Source organism: Pleurodeles waltl, chromosome 2_2 (assembly GCF_031143425.1).
Source record: "Pleurodeles waltl isolate 20211129_DDA chromosome 2_2, aPleWal1.hap1.20221129, whole genome shotgun sequence".
In the NCBI taxonomy this organism is placed as follows: Eukaryota; Metazoa; Chordata; class Amphibia; order Caudata; family Salamandridae; genus Pleurodeles; species Pleurodeles waltl.
This window is the reverse complement of record NC_090439.1, coordinates 880,927,268-880,942,813: the sequence shown is the minus strand read 5'-3', so window position 1 is coordinate 880,942,813 and position 15,546 is coordinate 880,927,268. Positions and strand designations below refer to the sequence as shown.

The window sequence follows — 15,546 nt, the reverse complement described above, 5'->3', positions numbered from 1 at the left end:
GGTGCCCAAAACACATAGGCTTCAATGGAGAAGGGGGTGCCCCGGTTCCAGTCTGCCAGCAGGTAGGTACCCGCGTCTTCGGAGGGCAGACCAGGGGGGTTTTGTAGGGCACCGGGGGGGACACAAGTTAGCACAGGAAGTACACTCTCAGCAGCACGGCGGCTGCCGGGTGCAGTGTGCAAACACACGTCAGGTTTGTAATAGGAACCAATGGGAGACCAAGGGGTCTCTTCAGCGATGCAGGCAAGGGGGGGGGGGGGGCTCCTCAGGGTAGCCACCACCTGGGCAAGGGAGAGGGCCTCCTGGGGGTCACTCCTGCACTGGAGTTCCGATCCTTCAGGTCCTGGGGGCTGTGGGTGCAGGGTCTTTTCCAGGCGTCGGGATCTGAGAGTCAGGCAGTCACGGTCAGGGGGAGCCTCGGGATTCCCTCTGCAGGCGTCGCTGTGGGGGCTCAGGGGGGACAACTTTGGTTACTCACAGTCTCGGAGTCGCCAGAGGGTCCTCCCTGAAGTGTTGTTTCTCCACCCGTCGAGTCGGGGTCGCCGGGTGCAGGGTTGCAAGTCTCACGCTTCTGGCGGGAAACACTGTTGCCTTTAAGTTGCTCCTTTGGAAACAAAGTTGCAGTCTTGGGTGAACAGGGCCGCTGTTCTCTGGAGTTTCTTGGTCCTTTTAGAGCAGGGCAGTCCTCTGAGGATTCAGAGGTCGCTGGTCCTGGGGAAAGCGTCGCTGGAGCAGTTTTCTTCCGAAGGGGGGAGACAGGTCGGTAGAGCTGGGGCCAAGGCAGTTGGTGCCTCCGTCTTCTCTGCAGGGTTTTTCAGCTCAGCAGTCCTCTTCTTCTTAAGTTGCAGGAATCTGAGTTCTTTGGTTCTGGGGAGCCCCTAAATACTGAATTTAGGGGTGTGTTTAGGTCTGGGAGGGCAGTAGCCAATGGCTACTGTCCTTGAGGGTGGCTACACCCTCTTTGTGCCCCCTCAGTGACGGGAGGGGGGCACATCCCTAATCCTATTGGGGGAAATCCTCCATCTGCAAGATGGAGGATTTCTAAAAGTCAGTCTCACCTCGGCTCAGGACACCTTAGGGGCTGTCCTGACTGGCCAGTGACTCCTCCTTGTTTTTCTCATTATCTCTCCTGGACTTGCCGCCAAAAGTGGGGGCTGTGTCCAGGGGGCGGGCATCTCCACTAGCTGGATTGCCCTGGGGCATTGTAACACGAAGCCTGATCCTTTGAGGCTCACTGCTAGGTGTTACAGTTCCTGCAGGGGGGAGGTGTGAAGCACCTCCACCCAGAGCAGGCTTTTGTTTCTGTCCTCAGAGAGCACAAAGGCCCTCACCACATGGGGTCAGAAACTCGTCTCAGCAGCAGGCTGGCACAGACCAGTCAGTCCTGCACTGAACAATTGGGTAAAATACAGGGGGCATCTCTAAGATGCTCTCTGTGTGCATTTTTTAATAAATCCAACACTGGCATAAGTGTGGGTTTATTATTCTGAGAAGTTTGGTACCAAACTTCCCAGTATTCAGTGTAGCCATTATGGAGCTGTGGAGTTCGTTTTTGACAGACTCCCAGACCATATACTCTTATGGCTACTCTGCACTTACAATGTCTAAGGTTTTGCTTAGACAATGTAGGGGCATAGTGCTCATGCACCTATGCCCTCACCTGTGGTATAGTGCACCCTGCCTTAGGGCTGTAAGGCCTGTTAGAGGGGTGACTTACCTATGCCATAGGCAGTGTGAGGTTGGCATGGCACCCTGAGGGGAGTGCCATGTTGACTTGGTCATTTTCTCCCCATCAGCACACACAAGCTGGCAAGCAGTGTGTCTGTGCTGAGTGAGGGGTCCCTAGGGTGGCATAAGACATGCTGCAGCCCTTAGAGACCTTCCCTGGCATCAGGGCCCTTGGTACCAGGGGTACCAGTTACAAGGGACTTACCTAGGTGCCAGGGTTGTGCCAATTGTGGAAACAATGGTACATTTTAGGCGAAAGAACACTGGTGCTGGGGCTTGGTTAGCAGGGTCCCGGCACACTTCTCAGTCAAGTCAGCATCAGTATCAGGCAAAAATTGGGGGGTAACTGCAACAGGGAGCCATTTCTTTACACACATGAAGTCTTATAGTTATTTGCTAATTGTCTGTATAATGTGCCCAGTTATACAGCATAGCCTTAGCCACAAGGTGCTCCATTACTACAATTGCAGTTAACTAAGTTGCATGGTCTAAGGTCGGAGAGGCCTATAGAATGGGTGGGCATATATGTATGTAACTAAATAAGAGTCCCAAAAGTCATGCCCAGGATACCAAATCGATTGCGGCTGAGTTGTCATGTATGGCATATGCAGAGTATGCAAGTTGTGTATGAAGCATTGGGTCCATCACCAGAAAGGGTACCATAAGATATGAATAATAAACAAATTGAACCTCATATATTTTGACCAGGAGTTGTGTGAAACTACTTTGGAGAAGGCCAACATCCTGTCCCATTCCTTGTCTGTTATTTCACAGTCTAAGATAGCAGACCATCTGTCTCTGAGGGCCCCTGATTGACCCTGTGCCATACCTTGTAGAGCCTTGTATAGCCGTGTTACTTGTCACCCGCTGAGCGCACAGAGAGCATCAATTGCAGAACTGCATGGTGAGGCAGGTCTTCGCGGCCCCAGAGCTCCGCATAAATGCGCAGCAGCGCCTTGTAATTGAAAATTGACCACTGGGCCAATCAAATCACTCTTGCATCTCTTCCCTTGACAGAAGGGTATTCCCTTCATAACAGCCCACAACTGTGGTCACACCAGCTGAGGTCCAGGCTCGAAGCGGGGCTGCCGTGACATTCTGGGGTTTCTTGGGACATTTCTCAGCACTATGCACAAATACAATACCAAGTTGTTGCCCCGAAGAGGTTCTTTCGTGGATGTCCAGTGATGTGCAATCTCAATTTTAGTGCAAGGATTCCCCTAACAACCAACAGGTGTTTGCCCTTAGGCCACCCATTTCAGAGATAGTTGTTTTTGATAAAGCTTTTTGCTAATCGTTAGTAGGATGAAACTGTCTCCCCCATAGCTAAGGTACAGCTGTGTTAGCTGGTGCTTCAGTTCTGCAATTCAGATTCTGAGACTTTGGAGCCCATGATTACAATGGAAAAACCCCAAACTGCAGGTCCTTCATGGCAGTCCTGTATATCTGGTGCAGTATTGCTAACAAGGTAATCCAGCTCCCAACTGATAAATATGAGAACTCAGTGAAGGACAATAGAAACTGTGAGTGAACCATCCAGGACGGGCTTGGAAAGGAAAAAACCTTAAATTGCACCTAATTTCAAGAAGTCCAGAGTTGTGAACAAAACAATCTCCATAAGGAGCAATCTGCAGGGTATTAGTGGGTAACATTCAAAGCATGCCTTTCATTTCTAATATGTTTCCTAAGTAATTCAAAATAGCTATAAAACAAATGTAAATTAAAACATGGAAAGTCGTAAATGTATACATTTTAAAACAAAATTAAAAAAATGAAATGTCTACAATTAGACATTTGAAAGTGGTTGTGCACACTATTTGTGTGTTAAGTAATTCTTGTAACTTATTCGATCCTTGACTGTAATTGACTTTGCAGGTAATGACTTGCTTGTCAGGTGATTCTTTTGATAGCAAAGGCGTCCTTAATGTGATACCTGCAGACCTTATGGCAGTCAGCGAAACTGCAGATGGTAGCTTGAGGAAAGCTACTGCTAATGATTTTGATAAAGGACTCTTGTCGTTTATTGTGCTATGTCCGTTTAAGGTGTATTATCCATTCCTGGGTTCGGTCATTTGTAATCAAATGGGTACAAATCATTTCCTGAACCCGAAGGTCAGATGGTTTTAAAGACTACAAACCAAAGACGGAAAATCTGTGTGGGAAAAAATCTTCACATGTGAAGTGAAAAGCAGAGCTCAAAGGTTTTTTTTTTTTTTTTTCCTTTCCATCGATGTCTGTAAGTCTAGGTCATGGAATCTTCTGGGAAAATTTAGAAACCCAAGTCCTCTTGACTCAATTCGCCAGAATGTGGGTCACTTAATGAAGTTGTACATATTTTCCATTGCTTCAGCAGTGCTCTGCATATATGTGAACTGCTACTTAAATCTTGACTACCGAGGATTCCCAGCCTGATGGAGTAAATGGAGCATGTAAGTCTGTGAAGGATAGTGGAAAGTAACTTGTTTATTTGATTCACTCTGGAGGGCATACACGACAGGGGAGGTTTTTTCTTAGGAATCGCCTTTATACTGGGTTTAATCAGATTATTCCCTTTGTCAACTAAACTGACATCACTTTTTTTCATACCCGTTTAATCTTGTTTTTCTTCAGCTGAACGTGCTTTGGATACTATGAACTTTGATGTCATAAAAGGAAAGCCAGTGCGTATCATGTGGTCTCAGCGTGATCCATCACTCCGTAAAAGTGGAGTTGGCAACATTTTCATCAAAAATTTGGACAAGTCTATTGATAACAAAGCATTATATGACACATTTTCTGCTTTTGGAAATATTCTGTCTTGTAAGGTGAGTGCCGAATATTTATCAATGTTACCAATTGGTTGGTTTTCCAGAATAAATGAAAGTTTGGAAACACTCTGTAGACTTGTAAACTTGTGAGCTTAAGTGCTGTTGAATTGTATAGTTGTGAAATGAAAAAGTGCTGCATTTGCTTTAGGGTCACCAGATATGGTTGTGTTACCTTTGTAAACCCTTTTGTTACCTATTCAAGCTTTCTAATGTTTGAATTTGTACATCGAATATGTAATTTTAATCTTGAATGGTACGAGTTGTTTTGTTTTATCCTTTATATAAAATTTGTACTAAAATATGTGCTTCACTTTTTCTAATATTGTTGATCACAAACCAAAAAGGTAAACATTTATTTCTTGACAGGTGGTATGTGATGAAAATGGATCGAAGGGTTATGGATTTGTTCATTTTGAAACTCAAGAGGCTGCAGAGCGAGCTATCGAAAAAATGAATGGTATGCTCCTTAATGATCGCAAAGTGTAAGTAGTTCTGATTTCTAGCTATGAACAAAGTTACATTTTGGGCACTTATTGTATGCATGATTATTACATGTGTTGGTTATTTATTGCACAAATGCAGTACTATTAAAACTTATATTTCACAGTGACCTGTGAAATATATTCCATCCATATTGATACCTCCTGCAGAGCTTCAACACTACCAGTGTTAACTTAGTAAAGGATAGTTCCAAACATCTGAGCTGTTACATGTGGATCATTATTTTTATGAAAGCCATGCAAAACCATAACATTCCAAATACAGCTGAAGGCACATTGATGGTTCTGCCCTGCTTAGCTTGTAGCTTAAGTAATCTGAGCAAAACCTGTGTCTGATGCTCTGAATAACCGCCACCATTACTGTACCTTTCACTTTGATTCTACGTTTCTCCATTGTGATGGAGTGTCCTTTAGTGTGCAGGATAATCCAGTGATCTCCCTCCCTCTATAAATTCAAAACAGCAGGTGAGTAGTACTGAGACCTGAGAGGACTTTTGGCAGAATTTCCAGCAATCCAAGAGATAGACCTGCTGCTTTCTGCTGATGAAGGACTAAACCCAGAAACGCACCCAGAGGTATACTGCACTTGCTGCACCTACTAAGGTGAAAAACTACAGTCTACTTTATGAAGTGAAAATTAACTTGTACTGCATTTACCATGATGCAACGGGGCTGACTGCATGCTGGAGTGTGAGGCAGGGTGCTCCCAACTGTTTCCTAGTCTTGAAGGATGCCTACTTTCACACTCCCATACACCCAGCACATCGCAGTACCTCAGATTTGTGACAGCAGGTAACCATGACCAATTTAAAGCCCTTTCATTTGAAGTGACTTCTGCACCTCGGTATTCACAAAATGCATAGCAGTGGTAGCAGTATATTTATGCAGACAAAGCATCCATGTTTTCGTGGACCTCGACAGCTGGTTTGCACTCTTCCCTCTGTTAACAAAACTCAAACAACCATAAACTTACTCCATCAACTAGGCTTCACCATTAATTTCCAAAAATATCCCTTTCGGCCTTTTACAGATCAGCTGTATCTGCGGGCTATTCTAAACACACAGGTGGGATCCTGATACCTCAGGAATACACTGTTTTCAAAAGCTATTACCATGCTTCGAAGCCAATCAACAAGTCAGTCAATACTGTCCTGCACTTACTGGGTATGATAGCCTCATGCATCGTCATAGTGCCGCCTGCACGACTACATGTGTCCACTGCAGTTTTGTGTAGCACAACAGTGGTCTCAGTCACAGGGTCAGTAAGAAGATCTAGTGTTGATGGACAGCTACACTCATCCTTCTGTGCAGTGGTGGAACACGCACAAACTGTTAAAAGGGCAGCGTTTCCTCGACCCTGTTCCCACATCATACTGTGGTGTCCTCACTTACAGAATCTCACACTCCAAGGTCTCTGGGATACCAAACACCAGGGTCTCCACATCAGCTACCTTGAGCTTCAAGCTGTTCACCTAGCATTGAAAGTGTTCACACCTCACCCAATTGGCAAGCTTGTCTTGGTCCGGACTGACAATGACATTTATGACCATTACATTGTAGTTGGTGATAGCAGGTTTTAACAGAGTTTCTCTGGAAAAAAAAAATATTATTGGGTTTCTGCATATAGAAAAAAATAAAAATCTTAGTCATAGCATTAATAAAAGCAGGGATATCATTAGCATCTGGTAGAGATAACTCTGTTAATGCAGTAGAATCAGAATCGTAAGAAACCAGTATTAAATATGTGATAAGCAAAGAAAATGTGGGAACAGCTAGTAATGTTCAGATGGTTCGGTCAGTCAATGTAATGAGTCTGGGCTGAAAGGAGAAAAGCGGTCTCGTTGAAAGCTGTAAGTTTTTGTGTAGTGGTAACCTCTAAGTCTGTGTGGTGTGGAGCCCTGGTCTCGTGCACTTTAAGCATGCTTACGAATTCATAAATTCTTGTGGAGAAACATAATAAACCCCAATTAACAGCACCCCTGAGGAGTCAGAGGGGACTGCAATGATAAATAATTGAAGGTTTAAAGGAAGGGGAGGGAAATTCCAGGGTTGGTTGGGTGTTGTAAGTTGCGATTGTTAATCAAGAAAAAGTACAAGCACTTGGGGTGAGCCATGACAAAAATAATTATTAGTTGCGGCTGGAAGGGCATTATAAACCGAGAGTATGGGCTTGGCAGTGGGGAGAATCTTTTTCTATGAGATCTTTTAATTGCTGCATCATAGTGTCCCAAGCAGGTGCTATGGGACGCCTGCATATTTGTCTGGCCTCCTCCCACTGTAGTGCTGAGCTTTCAGCTTCGCCCCAATGTAGTAGTGCTGCATGCCATTGGGAAAAGGCTGGAGGACCCTACAATGCATGGTGAGGAGTCGTTTGGCCAGCAAAAGGGCAAGATTAGCAAAACCGGCTCTCACTTCGTGTATTTTTTTCCCTTTTGGGGAAAATGTGTAGAGTGGTAACCTCCCAGGAGTTCAGTGTTGTAAGTTTAGTAATAGTGGTTAAAGTAGGATGAAACGCTGTGAGGTAGGCCCTGTGGAGGATTGTATACTCAATGTTTTTTAAACGGGCATTCCTAGATATAACGTGGGGGGATTCCGGGGCTCCGGACCATCCAGTATCATGGAGAGGCCTTTCCAGGTGTTCTTCCCACAATAGTTGAAGACGTGTCAATGGAAGACTTGTGTGTTCCCGAAGTGTATTATAAAACCATGCAACATGTTAAATTATGTTAAGTCTTTCGTAAAGCGCATGGCTACCCAGAGGCCTCCCATCGCTGAGAACGGACTCTGAGGGGTTACACTCTAAATAGCCAGGTTTTCAATGCTCACCGAAAAGAGTGCATGACTAGTGAGGCAAAGGCTAAGAGGTAGAGAGTTCCATAATTTGGCTCCGTGATAAGCCAGGGAGCCTCCACCCCATCTCGACTTCCTTACTCTAGGGATGAAGGCTAAAGCTGCTGAGGAGGACCTAAGCTGTTTAACTGGTACATGAAAGGAAGCTAGTGTCCTTAGCAAAGGTGGACCTCTATTATGCAGAGACCTATGCACATAACACAAAGCTTTAAACCTTATGTGATGCTTAACTGGGAGCCAGTGTAGTGAGGAGATAGCTGATAGATTTCTTAGTATATTTAAGAGCAGGCGGGCAGAAGCATTCTTTACCACCTGCAACTTCCTAATCACATTTCAGGACCCCAAGGTACAGTGAGTTTCCATAATCCAGTCGCGAAATAAGGCCCTGGGCAATGAGTCTCTTTGCAACAAATAGGCGGATTTTAAAAACTTTCCTCGGAAGCCTGAGCAGACCAAAAGATGTCGCGGAAACCTTCTTGGCATAATGAGCCATAGTAAGCTGAGGGTCCACCGACACTCTGAAGCTCTTAATAAAATCCTTAGATGGAGGGAGATTTCCCAAGGGTTCCAGAATAGAAGGATTATAGCCTAGAGGGGGATGGTGTCCTAGTATCATTACCTCAGTCTTATCGTTGAGTTTAAACCTACACTGAGACATCCATCCGGCTACTGCTTGAAGGCAAGAAGTGATGAAGAGTTTGTGCTGGTGTTTGTAGATAGTGAGACTGCCAACTGAGTGTTGTGTGCATACGACACCAGCGAGAGACCATAAGGCTTGACAATCTCTGCTAAAGGAGACACATAGATGTTAAATAACATAGGGCTGAGTGAGGAGCCCTGTGTCACGCCACAGCTGGTCTTGTAAGAACTGGAGAAAAAAGAAAATCTGTTGAGGACCTGAAACGATCTCCCCTCCAAAAAGGAGGAGAGCCATCTGGGGGCACCGCCCGAAATTCCGACCTTTCATTCTCCGAAGTAATATGTTATAATCAACGGTGTCAAAGGCAGCACTGAGGTCCAGCAGTATACTAACCGTCACCGTTCCCTGATCAAGACACCTTCTAGCCTCTTCCGTGACTGCGACCAGAGCTGATTCTGTGCGGTGAAGGCGTCTGAGCCCTATCTGGGTGGGATGCAGCAGAGAAATGGGCCTATAAATTGCTAAGCAAGGTGGTGTCTAGATTAGGATTTTTCAACAGAGGTCTGACATTGATATGTTTCCACTGGTCCGGAACAGAGCTCCTTGAGAGTGAGGAATTCAGTAGATTAGTAATAATAGGTGTGATTACGGGCACCTAGAGACAGCACATTAGGAGCACCTGGGTCAAGGGGAGAGCCTGACTTATGGTAGCGAGTGAATTCATTACCATGTCCTAGGAGGGGGGGGGTTGCAGAAAGGTAATGGGGTGTGATGACTGCTGACCTAGCAACTCAGAAGCCTGAGGGGTGGTTGCCTGAAAGGTCGAACAGATATTTAATATTCTTAGTTGTAGGAAGTTGGCTCTGTATGCACTATTTCAAAGTAAGGAATAGTATGCACAGAGTCCAAGGGTTCCCCTTTGAGGTAAGATAGTGGCAAAAAGAGATAATACTAATGCTCTATTTTGTGTGGTCGAGCAGTAGGCTTATCAGAGGAGTAGTGTTAAGCATTTGTTGTACACACACAGGCAATAAATGAGGAACACACACTGAGACAATTCCAGGCCAATAGGGTTTTGTATAAAAAAAATACCTTTTCTTAGTTTATTTTAAGAACCACAGGTTCAAGATTTACATGTAATACTTCAAATGAAAGGTATTGCAGGTAGGTACTTTAGGAACTTTGAATTAGCAAAATAGCATATACACTTGTCACATAAATCACATATAGCTATTTTAAAACGAGACAGTGCAATTTTCAACAGTTCCTGGGGGGAGTAAGAGTTTGTTAGTTTTTGCAGGTAAGTAAACCACCTACGGGGTTCAAGTTTGGGTCCAAGGTAGCCCACCGTTGGGGGTTCAGAGCAACCCCAAAGTTACCACACCAGCAGCTCAGGGCCGGTCAGGTGCAGAGGTCAAAGTGGTGCCCAAAACGCATAGGCTTCAATGGAGAAGGGGGTGCCCCGGTTCCAGTCTGCCAGCAGGTAAGTACCTGCGTCTTCGGAGGGCAGACCAGGGGGGTTTTGTAGGGCACCGGGGGGGACACAAGTCCACACAGAAAGTACACCCTCAGAGGCACGGGCGGCCGGGTGCAGTGTGCAAACAAGCGTTGGTTTTCCAATTGAAATCAATGGGAGACCAAGGGGTCTCTTCAGCGATGCAGGCAAGGGGGGGCTCCTGGGGGTCACTCCTGCACTGGAGTTCGGATCCTTCAGGTCTTGGGGGCTGCTGGTGCAGAGTCTTTACCAGGCGTCGGATCTTAGAAGCAGGCAGTCGCAGTCAGGGGGAGCCTCGGGATTCCCTCTGCAGGCGTCGCTGTGCGGGCTCAGGGGGGGCAACTCTGGCTACTCACGGTCTCGCAGTCGCCGTGGAGTCCTCCCTGAAGTGATTGTTCTCCACAAGTCGAGCCGGGGGCGTCGGGTGCAGAGTGTCAAGTCTCACGCTTCCGGCGGGAAATGCAAGTTGTTTCAAAGTTGCAGTCTTTGGTGAACAGGGCCGCTGTCCTCTGGAGTTCTTGGTCCTTCTAGATGCAGGGCAGTCCTCTGAGGATTCAGAGGTCGCTGGTCCCTGGGGAGAGCGTCGCTGGAGCAGTGTCTTTAGAAAGGGGAGGCCGGTAGAGCTGTGGCCAAAGCAGTTGGTGTCTCCGTCTTCTCTGCGGGGTTTTTCAGCTTAGCAGTCTTCTTCTTAGGTTGCAGGAATCTGAGTTCCTAGGTTCTGGGGAGCCCTTAAATACTAAATTTAAGGGCGTGTTTAGGTCTCGGGGGTTAGTAGCCAATACAGGCTTTGTTACTAGCCACAGAGTGACAAAGGCACTCTCCCCATGTGGCCAGCAACATGTCTGGTGTGTGGCAGGCTGCTAAAACCAGTCAGCCTACATGGGTAGTTGGTTAAGGTTTTAGGGGGCACCTCTAAGGTGCCCTCTGGGGTGTATGTTACAATAAAATGTACACTGGCATCAGTGTGCATTTATTGTGCTGAGAAGTTTGATACCAAACTTCACAGTTTTCAGTGTAGCCATTATGGTGCTGTGGAGTTTGTGCATGACAGACTCCCAGACCATATACTCTTATGGCTACCCTGCACTTACAATGTCTAAGGTTTTGCTTAGACACTGTAGGGGCATAGTGCTCATGCACTGATGCCCTCACCTATGGTATAGTGCACCCTGCCTTAGGGCTGTAAGGCCTGCTAGAGGGGTGACTTATCTATACCTGTAGGCAGTGTGAGGTTGGCATGGCACCCTGAGGGGAGTGCCATGTCGACTTAGTCTTTTTATCCCCACTAGCACACACACGCTGACAAGCAGTGTGTCTGTGCTGAGTGAGGGGTCCCCAGGGTGGCATAAGATATGCTGCAGCCCTTAGAGACCTTCCCTGGCATCAGGGCCCTTGGTATCAGGGGTACCACTTACAAGGGACTTATCTGGATGCCAGGGTGTGCCAATTGTGGAAACAAAAGTACAGGTTAGGGAAAGAACACTGGTGCTGGGGCCTGGTTAGCAGCACACTTTCTAATCAAAACTTAGCATCAGCAAAGGCAAAAAGTCAGGGGGTAACCATGCCAAGGAGGCATTTCCTTACATTAGTTGAAAAAATAACGCAAGAGTGTTGATGTGTTCTTGGGAAGCCTCCATAGAGTCAATATGAGAATGTGGCTGTACAATTTCTTTAAGTACATAAAAGTTCTCTTTAGGGGACTTTTATGCCTGTTCAATTCTAGCAGCATAATAAATGGATTGGGCTGATTTAATTTCCAAATGGAAGAATCTAATGGCTTTCCTATAGTCCTGTATTAAAGAGTCATCATAGGTTTTTCGCCATCTCCTTTCCATCCCCCTGCATTCTCTTTTAAGGTGATGGAGCTGGAAAGAAAACAAAGGACAACCTCCAGTTTTATTTGAATAAGGAAGAAGCAAATCTAAGCTTGTCGTCCCTGCCACATTGTATACAGAGTATGTGAATCAAAGCATGCGTCTGCGGATCTTCGGCTGTTACTCCACAGTGTGCGCTCAGTGTTGCTAGCAGTTGCCTGTGGTATAGGAATTAGCCGGAAGGAATGTCATAATCGTGATGTAGTTGATCAAATGTAATGTGCTGGGAACCATGACAAAGGTTGCCTACTGTGTTTAAGAAGTGGGAATGCCACTCTACTAGCTGTTCACACAGGGTTAAAGAGGTCCAGGTAGGCCCTGAAGGGGGAACAGCCGGTGAATATGAAATGATCTGGTTAGTCTGCCGTGTGGTCCTGGCTAGAGATTTTCGGGCTTCCCAATCATGAAGAGACCATGACTGATGCATCAGAATGGCGGGGTGAAGTTGACATATTATGGGAAGGGGACCATCTCCTGTGCAAATTTCATAGAAGTTTCTACCTGCTCGCCAACGGGAAACCCACAGTAGTTGTGGCGTGAAGTAGTAGTTTTCAAAGGAAGCAGAACTTCTCATCACTTTGGTTTAATCCCTATCTGTGCCCCATAATCAGACTGATTTTACATATACTACACAAAACTGTCTGAAGGTTCTCCACCTAAGTTCAACACTTTAGTACTTTAATACTTCAAAAGCAAATAGAGTGAGCACAGTTTAAACAGTTTTAAACTCCATTCGATCTAAAATCCAGATGTCGTTTTCTTGTCTCAATTATTACATTATCGCCTCCTTTTTGCCAGATCTGTATACACAAGGCAGGTTTTGAAAGGTGTCAGAAATAGTAATGCATTTTACTTACTTTTCATCTATTTAATCTTTCTATCTTAGATTTGTTGGCCGTTTTAAATCTCGGAAGGAACGTGAAGCAGAGCTAGGTGCTAGAGCAAAGGAATTCACTAATGTTTACATCAAGAATTTCGGTGAAGACATGGACGATGAGCGACTTAAAGAAGTCTTCTGCAAATATGGTATTACTTTTCTTCACATATTGAAATGTATAACAGTCCTGCATCCTTGATATAAAGTATTTTATTTACAGACACTTCCAACTCTTTCCTCTCACCTTTGGGCAGTGTCAAAAATTAATTACCCAGTTAGGCTAGCCAGCTTTCCACCTTTAAAAATCTTATCTATAAATCTTAATTCCACATTCAAGACTTAACATGCCTCTTTTGGAATGTGTGGGACATTCGTGTTCCACGAAAACTGGCAATCAAGATATACTAATTAATTAGAAAAGCTATCTCTATTTTTTCTAATGGTCTTAAGAGGGAAATAAGTATTTCAAGGAGTCTCGTCTGAAATTAACCCATGCCCCCTGAAAGAGGCATCGTTAGAATAGTGAGAGCCCCCTTCCGTCCCCTTTTTATTTAGCTGAGAGAACGTGGTCTCCTTCAGTGCAAAATTATAAATAATATGCTAAAATGTATCTACCCTCAATGCTGCCAGCGGGAAACAACGCCACCGTGCCTTACTTCAGCAAGCAGAGGGGAACCAGATCCAGACATATTTAAAGGATTGCTCGCGCAGTTTGGCGTTGTTTAGAACCTGAAATTCTAACCACCCAACGCAGTGGCAGTATGGATCACCTTCAAGGCATGCCTTTCGAGAACAAGGGGAGAGTATTCACCCCTAGAGTGAGACTGGGCGCTGGCAAGTGACTGTACAGAGAAATCCTTCTTGCACAAGTCACCTGTTGGAGGAAGAATCAAGGAGTTAGAGAGGAATGGAGAAGAACCACCTCTCAAAAATGGATACTGAAAATCATCCAACACGGATAAAGCATAGAATTAACCAGAACACCTCCAACAATACCACTCGGAGAAAAGGTCAGGGAAAACAAAGTCATTTATGGCAAGAAGTCGAAGACCTTTTAGGCAAAAATGCGCAATCAAGGTAAAGATACCAGATACAGGTGCAATCAGCGTGAAGAAAATTCACATATTTTCTGGTTCCAAAGCCAGACAAGACTCTAAGACGTATCTTTGACCTGTTGACTGCCCACCGGTCCGTCAGAACACAAATTCAAAATGTCCGTCCCCTTATTAAACGTCCACCCTCTTGTACGGAAGGGTGGCTATATGGCAACCATAGACCTCAAAGATGGATGCCTGCATAAACCAATGAACAGAGTACACCAAAAATTCACCTACCAGGAAAGCTCAACACGGACGCTCACAGACCAAGTGGAAAATACTACATACAAGTGGGGGTAAAAGAAGTGGTAGTAAATAGCATCTTCTACCGGTGTGGCATGCCACATGTGGTCCTCTTTGCAAGCCTTGAAAATGGTAAATGCCGAAGCCTTGCATCTAGGTTTCACTGCCCAAACTCTGAACAGAATGACCTATCGATACTAGGGTTGTGAAGATACGCCTATACTTCCTCCAGTACCCTTGATCCACACATGATACAAAGATTAAAACAGGAGCAACTGACATAATCGTCCTAACCTTGCTGTGGGCCAGACGAACGTGCTTCTTGGATCTGCTGGATATGTCACAGTTATCAATCATAAAGCTTCTTTTGTACATTAAGACCTCCAGCCACATGAGCCTGGCAGTGTGGATCCTGGAGACCTAGTTTGGACACCTAAACCTATCATGCAAATTAAGGAAACAAGGCAACCTACTGCAAGATGGTACACTAATTCGTAGAGCAGATTCATACACTGGCGTAACAAGGAAAAGACCATATAGACTAGCTGCAAGACAACACAGTGATCAAATACCTCACTCACCTGTTGGATAAGCAGCTCTGAAATGTCCATTAGTGCCCATTGAGGCATACACAAGAGTAGTAATACCACATCAGTGGTAAAACTATTCTCAGAAAGGGAGGGGGGAATCTCCCGTGAAGTACACCTATGCTTACATGGAAACTAATGTGGTACTAACACAATTTGAGATCACTGAGCTGATGCACAGATAATGTTTCTGACTCTGAAAACTTCCTTTCTGATTGTCATCGCATCATAAAGACTGAAAGACATCTCAAATCTTAACACAAAAGAACTGTATCTTGAAATACATAAGGATAAAGGAGTAATAAGAGCAAACCCCAGATTCATACCAAAAGTAGTATGGTAGAAAAGGCTATACACACACACTGAAAGTCTGGCAAAACATCTATTATTTACAAAGACAAAAAAAATCGGATAGAATGAGCAATTCATAGCTTTAGCTCTTGCAAGCGAGGGCTTCCCTTTCACAAAGGGTACCATTGCAAGATGGATTATACAGTCCAACATTGTCACAAGATAGCAGGGGTATTCCTCCGCAAAAAAAAAAAAAAACACAAGTGCACTTCTCACTTGCCAAGAAGAAAAGGGGCCAGCTCTGGCTTTTCTGAGAAGAGTATTTGTAGACATTGTTTGCGCTGAAGCTAAAGTGCACATGTTTATGCAACAATAAAGTGTGGACAGCCAAGAGAGAAGCTCAAGTGGGACAGCGTTCCAAAACACTTGTTTGCAAACACTCCAAGCAACCCATTCTACCTACTGAAGAACACACTGCTGTATCATCAGTACAGCATGTGGATCCAGAAAATTCTTCAAGCTTCAAAACTACTATCGGTAAGTAACTAATTCAGTAT

The 15,546-nt window shown here is 45.0% G+C and overlaps 1 protein-coding gene across 1 annotated transcript in view; it reads left to right on the top strand.

The window, feature by feature from the left end:
* PABPC1 (poly(A) binding protein cytoplasmic 1) overlaps positions 1-15,546 on the top strand; it is a 300,149-nt gene that overhangs the window by 31,987 nt on the left and 252,616 nt on the right. The window contains exons 3-5 of the mRNA XM_069220563.1: positions 4,339-4,532; positions 4,902-5,017; positions 12,781-12,920. Coding sequence (XP_069076664.1) covers positions 4,339-4,532; positions 4,902-5,017; positions 12,781-12,920 — 450 coding nt within the window. The remainder of the gene's footprint in view (positions 1-4,338; positions 4,533-4,901; positions 5,018-12,780; positions 12,921-15,546) is intronic.